Source organism: Schistocerca gregaria, chromosome 1 (assembly GCF_023897955.1).
Source record: "Schistocerca gregaria isolate iqSchGreg1 chromosome 1, iqSchGreg1.2, whole genome shotgun sequence".
Classification (NCBI taxonomy): Eukaryota; Metazoa; Arthropoda; class Insecta; order Orthoptera; family Acrididae; genus Schistocerca; species Schistocerca gregaria.
In genome coordinates, this window is record NC_064920.1 from 972,813,288 (window position 1) to 972,832,282 (window position 18,995).

Below are 18,995 nucleotides of genomic sequence, written 5' to 3' on the forward strand. Positions count from 1 at the left end.
CTGTGGAACGGCTTGCCATGCCATTTCCACCTGGCGCCTCAGTTGGACCAGCGTTCGTGCTGGACGTGCAGACCGCGTGAGACGACGCTTCATCCAGACCCAAAGATGCTCAATGGGGGACAGATCCGGAGATCTTGCTGGCCAGGGTAGTTGACTTACACCTTCTAGAGCACGTTGGGTGGCACGGGATACATGCGGACGTGCATTGTCCTGTTGGAACAGCAAGTTCCCTTGCCGGGCTAGGAATGGTAGAACGATGGGTTCGATGACGGTTTGGATGTACCGTGCACTATTCAGTGTCCCCTCGACGATCACCAGAGGTGTACGGCCAGTGTAGGAGATTGCTCCCCACACCATGATGCCGGGTGTTGGCCCTGTGTGCCTCGGTCGTATGCAGTCCTGATTGTGGCGCTCACCTGCACGGCGCCAAACACGCATACGACCATCATTGGCACCAAGGCAGAAGCGACTCTCATCGCTGAAGACGACACGTCTCCATTCGTCCCTCCATTCACGCCTGTCGCGACTCCACTGGAGGCGGGCTGCACGATGTTGGGGCGTGAGCGGAAGACGGCCTAACGGTGTGCGGGACCGTAGCCCAGCTTCATGGAGACGGTTGCGAATGGTCCTCGCCGATACCCCAGGAGCAACAGTGTCCCTAATTTGCTGGGAAGTGGCGGTGCGGTCCCCTACGGCACTGCGTAGGATCCTACGGTCTTGGCGTGCATCCGTGCGTCGCGGCGGTCCGGTCCCAGGTCGACGGGCACGTGCACCTTCCGCCGACCACTGGCGACGACATCGATGTACTGTGGAGACCTCACGCCCTACGTGTTGAGCAATTCGGCGGTACGTCCACCCGGCCTCCCGCATGCCCACTATACGCCCTCGCTCAAAGTCCGTCAACTGCACATACGGTTTACGTCCACGCTGTCGCGGCATGCTACCAGTGTTAAAGACTGCGATGGAGCTCCGTATGCCACGGCAAACTGGCTGACACTGACGGCGGCGGTGCACAAATGCTGCGCAGCTAGCGCCATTCGACGGCCAACACCGCGGTTCCTGGTGTGTCCGCTGTGCAGTGCGTGTGATCATTGCTTGTACAGCCCTCTCGCAGTGTCCGGAGCAAGTATGGTGGGTCTGACACACCGGTGTCAATGTGTTCTTTTTTCCATTTCCAGGAGTGTATATGCAAGAGTTAACTTACTTTGACTGTGAATGACTGTTGTTGCAGTCATAGGATGCCTTATTTGCTTGGTATGTGAAGTGCATAATTATACATTTCTGTATGTTTAAAGCAGGTTTCCAATATTTGCACCATTTTGAAATACAGTTAAGGTAATTTTTGGCACCGGTTTCCTAGATTTTCAGTTCGGCAAGATACTGTGTGGTACTACTGTTGCACACGAGGGGGCCGCAGGTAATTCAGTAGCCAATGGTTAATAACGAGCCAACGGGTTGTGGATAGGACTTTTATTTGTTAGAGGTGTAGCGAGTACGAAATCGCTGGTAAGATTTTCTCCACGTCAAGGTGTATCCCTTCGTGCCTGATCCGGCGTCACATTTCACTGTCACCTCGTTCTGCGACTTCCTACACCCCCACTTCCTCTGGGCTTGCAAAGCGTGGCCTGACTGGGGTTCTCTCTACATTCATTCTTTGTAGCGTTATTTCCATAATGTTTTATTTTCTTCAAGCTTTTTCATTAGTTTCGCAAATATCTAGTGGATTCCTAATATTCCCATTTCTTATATTGTCTTCTCTGGCAACACCTCTAACTTGCCTGAGAAATCTTATTTCTGCTTCTCGTAATTTGCTTTCACCAAGTTCTTTTAGGGATCTACGACTCACTTTCCTATAACAATACAGGCCTAGGCTTGGTTCTATAACCTTTTAATTTTGTTTTCATCCGTATCTGTTTTGGAATGTCTTATCATACCACATACTGAGCGATATTTGTTCTTATTTTCTATATCCTTGGCGACATCATAGCTTATATAGCATCCGAAAAGACGGAAGCTGGAGACCTGCTCAAGTTGTGTGTTATATATTATTATTACGAGCGGGAGGGATATTTTCCATGCAGAGCCATGATTTTACTTTTCTTTAATCATATGCGAAGGTTATATCTTCGCTCCCTTTATTGATGTAGTTTGTACAATGGTTTTCGTAGCTCATCTTCACTTTGTTCCGAAACTGAAATATCGTCTATCTACGTTGAAGGCATACAAGAAAGGTGTCAGAACCATTGTATTTCAGATTAGACGAAAGGTCCTCTTCAGAAACCACAAGATATCAAATAAACGTGCTGCCCTCTGCAAACAGTTTCTCAGTGTTTTCAGTGGACCATATCGGGTGCGGCGTATTCCACATCCCAAAGAACTGGAAGTGAAGACACTTCGAAATAAACGATCGAAAGGTCTGCACCAAATCTCCAATGTAAGGCCATCCCTTGAATGAGTGGAAGTTAAAGATGAGGGAATCGCCGGATGTTGAGGTGACAATAGACTTAATCACCACATTCTGTTATCCTTATATTCTTGTACATAGTAATTAACATGTGTGTATAATTCCTTCTGGCATAGTGCGGTTATAATTAATATGTTATGTATCCACAGGGAGAAGCTGAAAATATGTGTACTTAATGACAAGAAGTTATTCCTCTTAAAATAAATGTTTTATTGTAGATAATACTGGCATATTTCGGTCGTTCATTCACCATATTGGCGTGAATCTACGAGCATCTCGATGACCACGAAGAAGCTTAGGACCATCGTACGGAATAAGAGTGGAAAATCCGTGGTTAAAGAGAACAGCAATAGGTGGTTTAGTTCTGGCCAGATACAATTCTAGTAGGTGTTCCATGTGGTAGTATGGGTGTGTTATGTGCCTGTATACGTCATGAAGTAGTTGGGATTAGGTAGCTTGTGTTCTGTGCCGTACTATAAGTGTGGTATGTGTCTGAGGATGTAATGAAGTAGTTAGTACTAGAAAGTATTTGTTGTGTTCCATGTGAGGATACACTATGTGATCAAAAGTATCCGGACACCCACAAAAACATACGTTCTACATATTAGGTGCCTTGGGCTGCCACCGACTGCCAGGTACTCCATATCAGCCACCTCAGTAGTCGTTAGACATCGTGAGAAAGCAGAATGGGGGCTCCGCGGATCTCATGGACTTCGAACGTGGTGAGGTGGTTGGTTGTCATTTGTGTCATACGTCTATAGGCGAGATTTCCACACTCCTAGACATCTCTAGGTCCACTGTTCCCGATGTGATTCTGAAGTGGAAACGTGAAGCACAAAAGGGTACAGGCCGATCTCGTCTGTTGACTGACAGAGACCGCCGTTAGTTGAAGAGGGTCGTAATGTGTAATAGACAGACATTTACCCAGACCATCACACAGGAATTCCAAACTACATCAGGATACACTGCAAGTACTATGACAGTTAGGCGGGAGGTGACAAAACTTGGATTGCGTAGTCGAGTGGCTGCTTATAAGCCACACATCACGCCGGTAAACGCCAAACGACGCCTCGATTGGTGTAAGAAGCGTAAACATTGGAGGAATGAACAATGGAAAAACGCTGTGTGGAGTGACGAATCACGGTACACAATGCGGCGATCCGATGACTGGTGTGTGTATGGCGAATGACCGATGAACGTCATCTGCCAGCGTGTGTAGTGCCAACAGTAAAATTCGGAGGCGCTTGTGTTATGGTATGATAGTTTTCTTCATGGAGAGGGCTTGCACCCCTTGTTTTTTTGCTTAGCCCTATCATAGCACAGGCCTACAGTAATGTTTTAAGCACCTTCTTTCTTTCCACTGTTGAAGAGCAATTCAGGGATGGCGATTGCATCTTTCAACAAGACTGAGCACCTGTTCATAATGCATGGCCTGTGTTGGAGTGGTTACACGACAATAACGTCCCTGTAATGGACTGGCCTGCACAGAGCCCTGACCTGAATCCTGTAGAACATCTTTGTGATATTTTGGAACGCCGACTTCGTGCCAGGCTTCACCGACCGATATCGATACCTCTCCTCAGTGCAGCACTCCTTGAAGAATGGGCTGCCATTCCCGAAGAAAATTTCCAGCACTTGGTTGAACGTATGCCTGCGAGAGTGCAAGCTGTCATCAAGGCTGGTGGGCCAACACCATATTGAATTCCAGTATTAAAGGAGGGAACCACGAACTTGTAAGTCATTTCAGCCAGCTGTCCGGATACTTTTGACCACATAGTGTAGCAGTATTTAGTCTGGGTGAATGTTGTTGTGTGATGCCATGACTGCAAACAGCAATATATAAATATAGATTTCAACTTTTACTTTTCTTTTGTGAAATAGTGATGAAACTAATTTTATACAACATCACGGTAAATAGGCTTGATTAATTTTTGTTTTCAGATTTCAAGTTTTACTTTTATTTTATACAATCGTGATAACTTAATTTTATAACACATCACGGTAAATACGTTTCATTAAGTTTTTTCTCTATTTGTAAACCTCTATTTGCAACACGGTGCGCAGACTAGATGCATTTTAATGCCCAATTGTAAAGTTTCCGGAGCAATTCATTTTATTGTTTCATTAGCTAACAGGATTAATTAAGGTTTTGTTTTCTCGCTTTTTGCGTCAAAAGTACGGATCTCAATCTATTTTGTACGATGTATCTGGTGGAATATTTCTGTAATTCCAAGTATGATGCCGCGCGGGGTAGCCGTGCGATCTAGGGCATCTTGTCCTGGTTCGCGCAGCCCCCTCCTTCGGAGGTTCGAGTCCTCCCTCGGGAATGGGTGTGTGTGTTGTCCTTAGTGTGAGTTAGTTTAAGTTAGATTAAGTAGTGTGTAAGCCTAGGGACCGATGACCTCAGTAGTTTGGTCCCATAGACCTTACCACAAATTTTCCAAAAGTTTCCAAATCTGATATTTCACGGCGAGGCTGCAGAGGGTCAACGCCAACGACGCTGTCTTCACCTCATTGGAATGTGGCATTTATTGGTCCTGTGAATGCGGAGTCCCGCGGTCATCAGCGAGTCTGCGTGAGCCGATTAGCGTGGTGGCAGCCCTGAACAAAGAGGCGCGCGGCCGACCCTTCCTCTGCGGCAGAACCATGGAGGTAAAAATAAGAGGAGTTGTCGTGACGTCACAAACTTGAACCCGACCCAAGGGAAGATCCGCCATGTTAGCTGCCCCAAAACATTCTCCTCTGGTGGTTAGGTACCGTGTAGTCGTGAAGTGTTTTGATAAAAAATGCCGGCTTGCGTCACTTACGGGTGTACTAATCGCCGTGATTGTGGTCCAAAGTTTAAACAAATCACATTTTATTCGTAAGTGGACTTATTTAAGCGCTATTTTCTTATATATACTTGAAATTCTGATGCACTGTAAAGTTTTACTGTATGGTTTTATTTCTGTGATTTCACTTTAGATTTCCTATCTATCCAATGCGAAGAGCTCTCTGGAGGTGAGCAATACACTTCGTTTTCAGCGTTTGGATATTCCAAAGTAACTGAAAAGTTCTGGCAAGAAATATCCTGGAAATGGGGACTAATGTTTTAAAATGCAATAATTTAATATGAAAGTAATGTAACTACATGTAGTTAATTAAATCTTCCGTAAAATGTATGGAACACATGTTACAGTGTTTAAATTATAAGTAGTTACATATTTGTTAAAGCAAACTTCCCTATCTAAGTCGAGGCTATTTAGATCACATACATTAATCACTGTGTTGTCGTTCAAAAATGGCTGTGAGCACTATGCAACTTAACTGCTGTGGTCATCAGTCCCCTAGGACTTAGAGCTACTTAAACCTAACTAACTTAAGGACATCACACACATCCATGCCCGAGGCAGGATTCGAACCTGCGACCGTAGCGGTCTCGCGGTTCCGGATTTTAGCGCCTAGAACCGCATGGCCACTCCGGTTGGCACTGTGCTGTCGTGTTACGCTATAAATTGCTGTTATTTGCCACACTGAATGTCACTTGGTAGATACTATTTCAGAACAAAGCAAATGTGTAAACTACAATGCGCCTGGCAATCTTAAATTCCGTTCTTTTCCTTCGTAATTTAACGAATCTTTCACTTTATTGACATGACAGCTGCCTTGTTTATATCTTCCCTGCATACGTCTATGGGGCACCATAGGACGTAAGGAAAGTTTCTTGCAAACTTGAACATTTAAAATTTGCATTTGACTTGAAAATGCAACGAATAAAAATCGGTGGCTCTAAACTAACAATCATTGCTTTTGGAGTTCTGGCTTTATCAATTATCGACACAAACACAATGAAAGTAAATAGAAATGGATTACGAAAGCACGCTCTTCATAGCACATACTTCTCTTCTCGGTTATTATAAGTGTATAAACAAAAAGGATTACAGTACTGAGGCCAAAAGCGTCATATTTTCGTGTCGTATTACTGTATAAAATACGCATTTTAGACCAGAAAAACGTTTGACGTTGCGCTCCTTATGCTGTGTTGTTCACTAAAATAGTGTAACGTTCACTATATAAAATAAATACCGCGTGCACAAGACAGAAGTAACGGAAAAGAAGCAATTGTAAACACTCGTCTGCTAATGTTTTGGGGGATCCAAGGTGGCGGCAGGCCCCGCCCACTGGCTTCAAAACAACGTACAGCGTAAGCCTGTAGCGCCATCTCCCCTTATTCTACTTCCATGAGCATAACAGTGGCCTCACTACGTGGCCGCGCTTTGCCTACTCTGGGCCAGGCGTAATTGCAGACGGCGGCTGACGTCGCACCCAGCGTCGGCTGAGCAAGGCGTAATGAAGCGCCGACAACATCGCTAGGTGCACCCGGCCTGCACCTGACACCTATCAAATGCGGGCAGTGCTTCTGCATGAGATAGCCTCCTGTGGCATCAACGGAGGGGAGTGCGCTGAAGAACAGTGTCACTGCAACAGACTCCGAGGACCGAGAGGGTGCTGGAAGCATGACTGGGAAGAGGCTATTGTTCAGTTGAACTGTTAACCAAGCTCGTGGAGCCGTGTTGAGTTTATTGTGACTCAGTCCATTTTGTTTAGTATCCTTTTCTCGAGAGCAGGCATATTGTGCATTATTTCCGTGATTTTATGACTGAGTTTTGTGCAATGCGTCTCACTTGATAACTTTCTTTGAGCACACTTTTGTTTGTGAGGACCGCGTGGTCGTGATCTTATGAGAAAGTTTACAGTGCCAAGGGCATAGTGATCTTCCGCTGTAAAATATCTGAATTAATTGTGATTCTTAATTATGCTTAACCTTTATAGCAGTTCACTTCAAACAGAAATTTTATTCATTTACCCCGCATGTTAAAATGAAGGGAACAGTCCCGCGTTCTACCCACGTGTGCTGTGGTGAAGGATTTTAGTACCTTTCCTTCCTGTTAGTCTCTCAAGTGCGTGTGGATGTAGTATTCGTGATTAAACCATCCTTTGATCATTCCTCTTCCATAGATCATTGAAAGGAGGATATAAGATGAACATCAACAAAATCAAAACAAGGATAATGGAATGTAGTCGAATTAAGTCGGGTGATGCTGAGGGAATTAGATCAGGAAATGAGACACTTGGAGTAGTCGATGAGTTTTGCCATTTGAGGAGCAAAATAACTGATGATGGTCGAAGTAGAGAGGATATAAAATGTAGACTGGCAATGGAAAGGAAAGCGTTTCTGAAGAAGAGAAATTTGTTAACATCGAGTATAGATTTAACTGTCGGGAAGTCGTTTCTGAAAGTATTTATATGGAGTGTAGCCATGTATGGAAGTGAAACATGGACGATAAATAGTTTGGACAAGAAGAGAATAGAAGCTGTTGAAATGTGGTACTACAGAAGAATGCTGAAGATTAGATGGGTAGATCACATAACTAATGAGGATGTATTGAAAAGGATTGGGGAGAAGAGAAATCTGTGGCACAACTTGACTAGAAGAAGGGATCGGTTGGTAGGAAATGTTCTGACGCATCAAGGGATCACCAATTTAGTATTGGAGGGCAGTGTGGAGGGTAAAAATCGTAGAGGGAAACCAAGAGATGAATACACTAAGCAGATTCAGAACGATGTGGGTTGCAGTAGTTACTGGGAGATGAAGCTTGCACAGGATTGAGTAGCATGGAGAGCTGCATCAAACCAGTCTCAGGACTGAAGACCACAACAACAAGAACAGATCATAGTACCTGCAGGGGACTCCGAAGTAAAGTTCTAGGGTTAATTACTATGCGACGTAATAGATTGCAAGGAACAGCAACCATCATATTACTCACTACACACGTTCATGAGTGTAATTAAATTTAGCGATCTAATAAATGTTCTTTTGCCAGAATTTTTGTGTATGCTCTCACTGCCTTATTCCACTCCATGCTTCGTCCTGTTCTGATTTACGGCACATCCTATTTCTTTCCGTTTGGGTAACAGTTGTATTGAGGCCAACTTCACCCCCCCCCCATATTCAGATTAACTGTAAAGATACTCCTTAATAGTAAAGATACCTTTCAACGTTAGGACACTGACATATTTATTTCTATTATTATGCTTTCCCGGATCTACTTCAAATCATTCATATACACATTAAATAAGATTGGTGACAGGCTACAACCATGCGTGAGTCCCTTATTGTACAGCCATGTATGGGATCATTACGGCAGAGACAAGAGTGTCATCATTAGTGTCTCAGGGAAGTGTAAAAGGACCACTTTTGTTCTCTTTATTCGTAAACGACCTGGCGGACAGGGTGAGCAGCAATTTATAACTGAAACTTCCTGGCAGATTAAAACTGTATGCCTGAACGGGACTCGAACTCGGGACCTTTGCCTTTCGCGGGGAAGTGCTCTAGCATCTGAGCTACCCAAGCACGACTCACGCCCGGTACTCACAGCTTTACTTCTGCCAGTATCTCGTCTCCTACCTTCCAAACTTTACAGAAGCTCTTCTGCGAATCTTGCAGAACTAGCACTCCTGAAAGAAAGGATCTAGCGGAGACATGGCTTAGCCACAGCCTGGGGAATGTTTCCAGAATGAGATTTTCACTCTGCAGCGGAGTGTGCGCTGATATGAATGTATGGTAGAGCACTTGCCCGCGAAAGGCAAATGTCCCGAAGTTCGAGTCTCGGTCGGGCACACAGATTTAATCTGTCAGGAAGTTTCATATCAGCGCACACTCCACTGCAGAGTGAAAATCTCATGCTGGAAACATACTCCAGGCTGTGGCTAAGCCATGTCTCCGCTAGATCCTTCCTTTCAGGAGTGCTAGTTCTGCAAGATTCGCAGAAGACCTTCTGTAAAGTTTGGAAGGTAGGAGACGAGATACTGGCAGAAGTGAAGCTGTGAGTACCGGGCGTGAGTCGTGCTTCGGTAGCTCAGATGGTAGAGCACTTGCCCGCGAAAGGCATAGTTCGCGAGTTCGAGTCTCGGTCGGGCACACATAAAGTTTCATATCAGCGCACACTCCGCTGCAGAGTGAAAATCTCATTCAACAATTTATGGCTGTTTGCTGATGTCTCTGTGGTGTACAGGAAAGTGTTATCGTTCAGTGACTGTAGGAATATACATGATGACTTAGACAAAACTTCTAGTTGGGGTGATTAATGGCAGCTTGCGGTAAATGTAGAAGAATCTATATTAATGAGGATGTGTAAGAAAAACCGCCCTGTAACGTTCGAGTTAGAAGGCTGCAACTTGACCCAGTCACTTCGATTAAATATTTAGACGTAATGTTACAAAGAGATATGAAATTGAATGAGGACGACAGGTTGGTAGTAACGATGGCAAATGCTCGACTTCGTTTTATTGGAAGATTTTGGGAAAGTTTAGCTCGTTCATAGAACTGTTGTGCTTCCCGTTCCTGAGTACTCCTCGACTGTTGGGGCTCCCACCACGTCGGATTAATGGAACACATCGAAACAAATCAGAGGCGGGCTGCTAGATTCGTTACCGGTAGGTTTCATCAGCAACAAGATTTACAGAGACGCTACGTGAGCTCAGATGGAATCCCTGGATGGAAGACGATGCTCTTTCCGCAGGGCACTATTGCGCAAATTTAGAGAAGCGACATCTGATGCCGACTGCAGAACGAATCTACTGCCCCCAAGCTACACTTCGTGTAAGGACTGTGAAGAACAGATACGAGAAATAGGGCTCGTACGGGGGTTTTAGACAATCGATTTTCCCTCGCTCTGTTTGCGTGTGGAACGGGAAAGGAAATGATAGTAGTGCTACAAGGTACCCTCCGCCAGGCACCGTACCGAGGTTTGCGGAGTATGTGCGTCGATGTAGTGTGTTCCTAGTATATTCCAAAAACGCCACGCATAAAAACTAGATTTTCCGGTGCTCATACCTCGGCTACTACTGGTGATAAAAGGTAGGGCCAAGTGTTTTGGATAGCCCTTGGACCAGGAACCATTTGTATACCAAGCAGAACGATCACCTTCGTGGCACTATCTTACAGTACAGGCGCAATGTATGAATATGTCACACTTCCTCCTGGTTAGGCAGATGGAGCAAATCGGTTGATTCTTTTGCTAGCGCCACTAGTTGACCAGCGGTTCCTCGGAAGACCTTCAAAAACGTCTTTTTTTTTTTACTGTATTTTGGCCGTCACCATCGGACCAAAACCCAGTCAAGGGTTCCTAGACGGCTTCGCACAGTAAATATCCGAAATTTTTACAGTATGTTTCTATGATCCTGATCTCGAACTACCAGGAAAAGTTTCTCGATCTTTATCCGTTTCGGAGGTACAGAGGTTAAAAATTATCTTGCTTGTACGCGAAAATTACGTATGTAAAATCCGATGTGTGGCCAAAACATTGTTTATAAAGCGACGAAGCAAGGACGAATATGGTGTAAAGTAACTACGTTAACCTCTGAGAACCCTATGTCGTAGAGCTGAAGCACATGCAAAATCTTTTTGCACATAAAATCCTGTCTGAGGAGTGAAATTAGTTTTGTGTTATTTCAATTTCACGTAAGTAAACTGTCTAAATTTACTGACCAATACATTTCTTTTCACAGCGGTTACAAGCAGCACGGAAAAGAATCGAAGCAGCGGAAAAATGACCGTGTCGAGCCACAAAAAAAGAAAAAAATGCGAATATGTTCCTGTTTATTTAAAACAGCTGCCTCATTTACCATACTCAGCACCTTTACAAATTTTCCCAAAAATTTTCACATGCGAACACATGTGTGCTTTTTTAAAAACATGAAATTCTCCTAAGACACCCACAGGCTCCCCTAACTGTAACACTCACTCACCTACTCCACTGTTGTAAGTCGCTCATAACCATCGACTCCGATTTGTACTTTCTCATTTACTCATTCAGCCCAACTCATTATTTATTTGCGTCGCTCTGTCATTGTGTCCAGTGTCACAGGCACAGACCCCCCCCCCCCCCCCCCCATTATGTTCTACTACTACAGTCTTCTCTCGCTGTCACTGTCTCCCTCTTGCTCTCTCTTTCTGCTACTATCTCAGTCATTCATTCCTACTGCTGGATTCTCTTCTTACTGTCACTATCTCTCTCCCCCTCTCTCCCCCTGTCTCTCCCTCTCTCACTATCACTAGCTCTCTCCCTCTTCCACTTCCCTTTTCTCTTTATTCCTCCTCCCTGACACTGTCTCCTTCACGCTTTTCCTAGTGCTGTCCACTCACTCAACTATACTCCATTGCACAATGTAGCTCTCTTTCTCTTACACTCCCATTGTCTGTTTCGCGCTTTCAACAACACAACCACTGTCTATTATCTTCCAATGTTTATCACTTCTCCGTTTCTTTGTTACTGCTACTGTCTTCTTCTCTCTCAGAATATAAAAATAAACGCGAATACGTTCCCATGCCAAAATTTTTAAAGGCGCATGTTACCACATGGAGCGCTAGCATCGCTGCAGCATTCTGTCGTCTGTAGCGTTTTTATAAACATAGTTGGGAAATACAACTGGTGTGTACCGACAACTACAAAATTAATAGAGATGTATGAAGCTGATGAGGCGCTTTACAACGTGAGGCACGCTGAATACAAAATTAGATTAAGAAGATTGGAGACCTGACCTGACCTAACCTAACCCTTTCCTGTAGCAAGGAATCGGAGTGTTACAGTGAGCCTGTCTTCTGCAGATGTAGCAGTTCTTAAGTGAATATTGAGCTTTGTGATATGAGGATACACTTCACTGAGCACATACAGATGTGTATGCTCATCCATTCTTAAGTAATTGATGTTCGACTTGATGTCCTCCACTATAAGCTCACGTAACAAGTTTTGTTGAATGCTTTTATCGTGTCGTCGTAAAACCCACGGCTTCACCCAGGTATGTTTCCTTCCCCCCCCCCCTCCCCCTCCCCCTCCCCCACCCCCCCGTTTCTCTTCCACATGTGCACACAGTGCAATTGTGGTACATGCAACTGCTGCGATAAATAAGTTGTTGTTGTCAGCCATCTTGAACATTGACGAAAAATATGATGACAGTGTAATACCCCTTCTAGGGCTGCGTCAAAGATATTTGTCAAATATATTTGACGGAATATTTGATCACATCGTTGATCAAATCTTTGACAAAGAAACCGCTAGTGTATCCAAGAACAACACGTAGCATAATGGGATATCAAGTTGTAGCTTCCTCTGAAAGTGATTCACTCACGCAGCCGGCGGGTGCTGTGTGCTCCGGTGCGAAAGTTGGAGGAACAGCTGAACAGAATTAACCTCGCACGACCTCCGTTTTCGCCGAATTCTTGCGCGCCGCCCCTCCCCTCCCCGGCTTCTCAGGCTCCCCACTCTTTCCCCTCCCGGCCGCCCCCACCCGCACCTACGTCATAGCGACGCGTAAAGCAAACCGTAGCCGCGTGCTACGCTCTGCAGGGAATTACCACGTAATTGGCAGGAATTGCCGACGCCCACAGCGGCGCCTCGCCGGACCGACTGGACTCTCTTTCTCCGTCCCGGAGCCGAGGGGAAAGAAAGCGAGTGCGGGAAGGGGGCCAGGCGCTGGGTGCCGGTGCGGCGTTCGTGCCCGCTGCGGCAGTCTCTTCCCGCAGAGGCTGCGCGTACCACGGCGCGAGCCGCCGCGAACGCAACCGCAGCACCAGCTGATAAAAAGGACAGGACGCGCGCTGCGCCCAAGATAACACACTGCCGGCCGGCGGCGAGCGCGATACACTAGCGCCAGCTCCCGGAGATGCCTGCAACGGGTAAGTCGCCACAGTAGTGTCTCCTCGCAGTGCTCTCTTTGTCCGCCCCTCCAGACGATACGTAAGTTCACTGTCGCCATCCCACCCACTTCTCACTCAAGGCTTAACCGCAGTGGCATACGTGGGTAACTACATAAATGATGCACATACCTTCTTTTCTTCTCGGATGGGCTAACGAAGGACCACGTATCAATTTTAATTAATTACTCTCTCTTCTTTTCGTCCAGTACTGTTTCATCTGTTCACTGTGTTTTTCTTCCTGCCATCTCATCACTTCAGAGAACGGTTCTAGGCGCTTCAGTCTGGAACCGCGCAACCGCTATGGTCTCAGGTTCGAATCCTGCCTCGGGCATGGATGTGTGTGATGTCCTTAGGTTAGTTAGGTTTAAGTAGTTCTAAGTTCTAGGGGACTGATGACCTCAGCTGTTAAGTCCCATAGTGCTCAGAGCCATTTCAACCATTTTTGAACTTCAGAGAATGAATCTTTCGTGATCTGTCAAAGGAATTTGACTGTGTAAATCACAATGTCCTTTTAAGTAAATTATAATATTACGGTTAAACGGGAAATGCTGCAAAATGGTTCAAGTCCTATATCGCTGAGAGAAAACAACGAGTGTCAATAAGAAAGAGACGTATATTAAACTATCAGGCACCATCCAACTGAGAACCAATAACGTGTGGTGTCCCCCATGGTTCCGCTTTAGGGCCCTTACTTTTTCTTGTGTGTATCAATGTTTCATCAGCAACATTACCAAAGGCCAAGTTTGATTTGTTTGCAGGTGATACAAACATTGCAAAAATGCCGGCCGCAGTGGCCGAGCGGTTCTAGGCGCTTCAGTCCGGAATCGCGTTGCTGCTACGGTCACAGGTTCGAATCCTGCCTCGGGCATGGATGTGTGTGATGTCCTTAGGTTAGTTAGATTAAGTAGTTGTAAGTCTAGGAGACTGATGACCTCAGATGTGAAGTCCCACAGTGCTTAGAGCCAGTTAAACCATTATTGAACAAACATTGCAATAAGTGGCAAATCAAGTATAGCCTTAGGAAGAACGGTTAATGAAAGTTTCATGGATATTAATAAATGGTTCCTAGCCATTTTCCTGTCACCAAACCTTGAAAACACTGTATGCAGCTCATAACTTGCAAAAGGATTCCTGCCTGTATATGTCTAAAATGTGACAAGCAGATGGAATAAGTTGATGATGCTAAAATTCTTGGAATTAGAGGTTGATAATAAATTTAACTGAGATGACCTCATTACAGAACTGCTTAAACCTCTAAAAATCTCTGTCGGCTAAGTGGATGTCGCCAGATGTAGGTGATAAAAAAAGAAAAATAACCAGCGTACTATGATACATTCACTCCATAATGTCATATGGGATTGCTTTCTAGGGTAATTCTTCAAGCCAAGCTAAAGTTTTTCGACTCCAGAAACGTGAAATACGAATTATTTGTGGTGTGAATTTAAGGACGTCCAGCAGAGGACTGTTTAAGGAACTGGAGATACTAATTATGATTCCCAATGTATTTATTCCTTAATGAAATTTGTCATTTTTATACCAACAGCTCAGTTCATGGAATCAATACCAAGAATATGATTGGTTTTCACAAACATTTAAAGTTACATATTTTGGTTCAGGAAAGTGTCCACTAATCAGCAATACACATTTTCAATAACATGCCAGCAGCCAGTTCAAATAATAATGAAGTTCAGTTTTAGAAGAGTCTAAGGGATTTATTGGTGGCCAAGTCTGTCTACTCCAGTGATAATGAATTTCTTAATAGAACCAATTAAACGCATGTACATTATTAATAACATAATTTGGATATTACATGGGGTAAAACGTTTTTTAATTTTTTTTTAATTTGGCAATGCATGGTTACAAGAGCCTAAGAATTATCACATGCACCTAAGTGTATTGAACATTTGATTTTTGGTGACAAATTTCATGCACATTTAACTGTAAATATACTTAAGTTTTTTTTTTTTTTGACCGGTCCCACACCCACAATGGCAGGTCCATTTGTGATATGTGGAGGGTACATTCACATATATGTTCTTATTCCATAAATATTAATTCTAGACATTCTCTTGTATACAGACATTTTAGCTTCACTATCGTAATATAAAGCCTTATTTTTGAGTTTTTAGACAGGTATTTTTTTTTTTTTGAAAAGGTCTCTATTTACGGTATATACCCTTTCCATCCCCTGTTAGCGATTTTTTCCAAATCGTATTTTTAGATTACGTCTCCAAGGTTTTTAAATTTTTTAACCTTCACACTTTGACGAATATCTCTTTTCAGAAATTTCGGTGCGTATCTAATGTTTGTCGAAAATGCAGTTTTTCTTCTGCAGAAATTCTTAACGTGCTGGCTATTTCTTCTAGAGGACTTACCTGTATTACAGCAGATGTCACTTTTCAGAAAGTACAGCGAAGTCATCTCTAAATGTGAGACAATTTATTCGTTTTACAAGTTTTCTATTAAAAACGAAAACGAAAAACGAAGTGTGTTTGCAGGATAATGTCCCGGACAGTTTCTGTATGCTGGAAGCAGCTGCTTCACGTGTCTACAACGCGCTTTTGTAAACGTCTCTATGGCAACATCTCTTCATAGCTCTGTAGATGGCGACTGTTTTCGTCTTCAGCTGTTTGAGCTTCGCCGTTGAAACGTGTGAAAGGTGCTGCCAGGTGTCAGGGATTTCCTTAAGTCGAATCGACTGCAGGAGTGTCTTAATAATAGGGAACAAATGTATTAAAGCTTCGTGCATGATGCAGCATTTTTTCACGGGTCAGAGTGTATATGACGTCATGTCTCTTGAACTATATGTTGTACAACGGCATATTTGTGTAGGTATATTCAGCGGCAGCCATGGATACTCACTGCAAAATGTGTTACGAATAGAGTTAGTAGCAAAGAAGTAATACATTTAAACGTCATGCACAATGCGACAGTTTTTCATTCATATCAGTGTTTATGACATCATGTCTCCCGAACCCTGTGTGGTACCATGATGTAATTCTATCAGTGCATTTAGCTGCATGTATAGATACGGTCTACGAACTTTATTGCCGATACAGTTAGTAGCACGAAGGTAATAAATTTATACGTACATTTTTGTAATATGTATAAATTTCTGTTTCCTCTTTCCAGCCTTATTGGTGAAGTCTTATATTCATTCAGTTTTCATTCGAAAGTATCACGTTTTTTTCTGGAACATTGTTAAAATGAATTTGGGATTGGCCACCACCTTGCCATACACTTCTATTCATTTCAAGGGACTGAGATATTTCTACAATAAATTTCACTTTACATTCTACTAAAGTGTTTCACAAATTAGATTTGCTAATTCGAAGTTTACACCAAATTCTCGGATTTATTTACCTACAGTGTCTCCCTCAATAGAATGACAGACTTTTTCAAATCAACAAACATTGCTACATTGTCTTTTCAATATCGTAATAAGCAGCATAATCTGCCCTTCCTAAAAGCACTTTAACATTCACCGAAATGACTGTCCACTGTTGGTAGAATGTTGGAAAATATTTAATATGCAACTGGTATTTATTTCCATGTCTTTTTTTTTACGTGCTCAGAGGACAAAATATTTATCCACACTTCACCGTTATCTTTGGAGAGTTGGAGATTGCGTCGAACTGTTAGCAGGTTATCATGCGACCCGACCGTCTCTCTTGAAGTAAGCCACGGAAATGAAGTAGTGCCCTTGTGCCATAGAGTCGCGTGGGTCGACGAAGAGACGTGTCAGGGATGGAAGAGACCGGCTCTCCTATTTGGACGCGCCACCGTGAATGAAGTTGCCCGATTTGTTAGTGTATCAGTGTGGACCGTTGAACGTGTCTGCAAGGAATGGTGTGCCACTATCAGCCATGTAACACGGCCTGAGGACAGTGATCGTAAAACGATAATAACGACGGGGAACGGCACGAGTGTCACATCTTGGCGATGATAATCGGATTCCAACTCGAGAGGAATTGTGACTTTCAGTGGATGCACGTCCATCTCAACCAGATGCTGAACAAACCCGGGTATTCTCCTAGATAAACTGAGGTTTTGTGGGATTGAGAACGTAGGTTTCAAGTGCTACTCTGAGATGCATAGTTTGGCAGAGGAGTGGAGTTCATCGGGGGCCGCACCAGACCAGTCAAAAGACTGATAACAAAAAAAGGCATTAATGGTATAGCCAACTAAAGGATAATGTCATATCTAACCAAAAGCTGTGCTTAGTAATTCAACCAATGTAGTCCATGGACATTATTCTGACTCGGAGAAATCACCTCCGGGGTCCCCTCAATCTTAGGCCCACCCTTGTTCCTCATACAAGTAAACGATCTTCGCTCTAATATAGAACAAGAAGAATTAGTTTTTTTTTGCGGATGTAATCAGTCCATGCCTGCATACAGAAATAGAAGAAACGGTAAACTATGTCTTTTGAAGTATCGCTGACTGGTTTTCTGTGAATGGTCACAACCTCAGTTTGAAAAAGACACTACATATTCAGTTCCGCACATCTAGGGGCACTACGCCAACACGTAACACACGGTGAGGAAATAATAAATAGTGTGGAAACTTCAAAATTCTTCGGTGTCCATATGGGTGAGAATTTAAGCTGGAAAAAGCACATTTCGGAACTCCCATAAAAACCTGCAAATCTTGGAGAGGCAACTCAGTAAGTCGACATATTTTCATTCGATAATGCCATACGGTATATGATATGAGGAAAACCATCTTTAAGAATGAAAGTCTTCATTACTCAAAAACGTACTGCAAGACTAATATGTGGTGGCGTTTTGACTACAGCTCCACAGTATATTTATTCTCTTATGAAGTTGGTTGTAAGTAATCCGCTACAATTCGTAAGTAACAGTGATGTACGTAATTACAATACCAGAAGCAAGAATGACATTCATTACTAGACATTAAGATTGTCTGTAACACAGAAATGGATGCACAATGCTGCAGCTAAAATTTTTGAGCAGTTACCCAGTGATATAAAATTTGAAAACAAACTGACAAAGTTTCTCCATGACAACTCCTTCTGTTTCGCAGAAAAATTTCTGTTATTGTATTACGTATAGGTGAATTAGTAATTCACACCTGTATGTTAATTTTTAAATATAAATAAATGAAAATAAAAACATAAAAATTACAAGTCTTCAGCATGTAGCAATATTTAGAAATTAATTTGTGGTATGAATGTAAAATGACTTGTTTCCAAGTCATTACGATATTGCGTGGAAAACGATCCATGGAACATTAAACTGCCCAACTAACAAACACTGTAAACGGAACTTCATAGACTGGCCATTCTGAGTCGAGTAACACCCTGAAGATCACTGCCAACAGTTTCACATAAAGTTGCTCGTCTTCTATGGGCTGAACGAAGCAGAATACACACTTAGATATATTGGGGAGGCGTAAATTCGCAACCTTTTCCCGTAAGTACAGGCGTAACAAAAACTTCAGTCATCGATAACATATTTTCCTTCACTATGTGCAATAGTCTGCGACAATAGAAATCTCCTGGTTTTGAGACGAAGAACTCGCCGAGCCATGTTCGAAGCGCATTTTCAATGGTTCAAATGTCACTGAGCACTATGGGACTTAACATCTGCGGTCATCAGTCCCCTAGAACTTAGAACTAATAAAACCTAACTAACCTAAGGACATCAAACACATCCATGCCCGAGGCAGGATTCGAACCTGCGACCGTAGCGATCGCCCAGTTCCAGACTGAAGCGCCTACAACCGCTCGGCCACAATGGCCGGCGAAGCGCATTTTCATCCGGATAGGAA

General features: G+C 43.5%; 1 protein-coding gene across 1 annotated transcript in view; it reads left to right on the top strand.

Moving 5' to 3' along the window:
• The first annotated feature begins 12,833 nt into the window (after positions 1 to 12,833).
• LOC126276893 (protein unc-13 homolog 4B-like) overlaps positions 12,834 to 18,995 on the top strand; it is a 145,902-nt gene continuing 139,740 nt past the window's right edge. Inside the window, exon 1 of the mRNA XM_049977313.1 lies at positions 12,834 to 13,181. Coding sequence (XP_049833270.1) covers positions 13,169 to 13,181 — 13 coding nt within the window. The 5' untranslated portion in view covers positions 12,834 to 13,168. The remainder of the gene's footprint in view (positions 13,182 to 18,995) is intronic.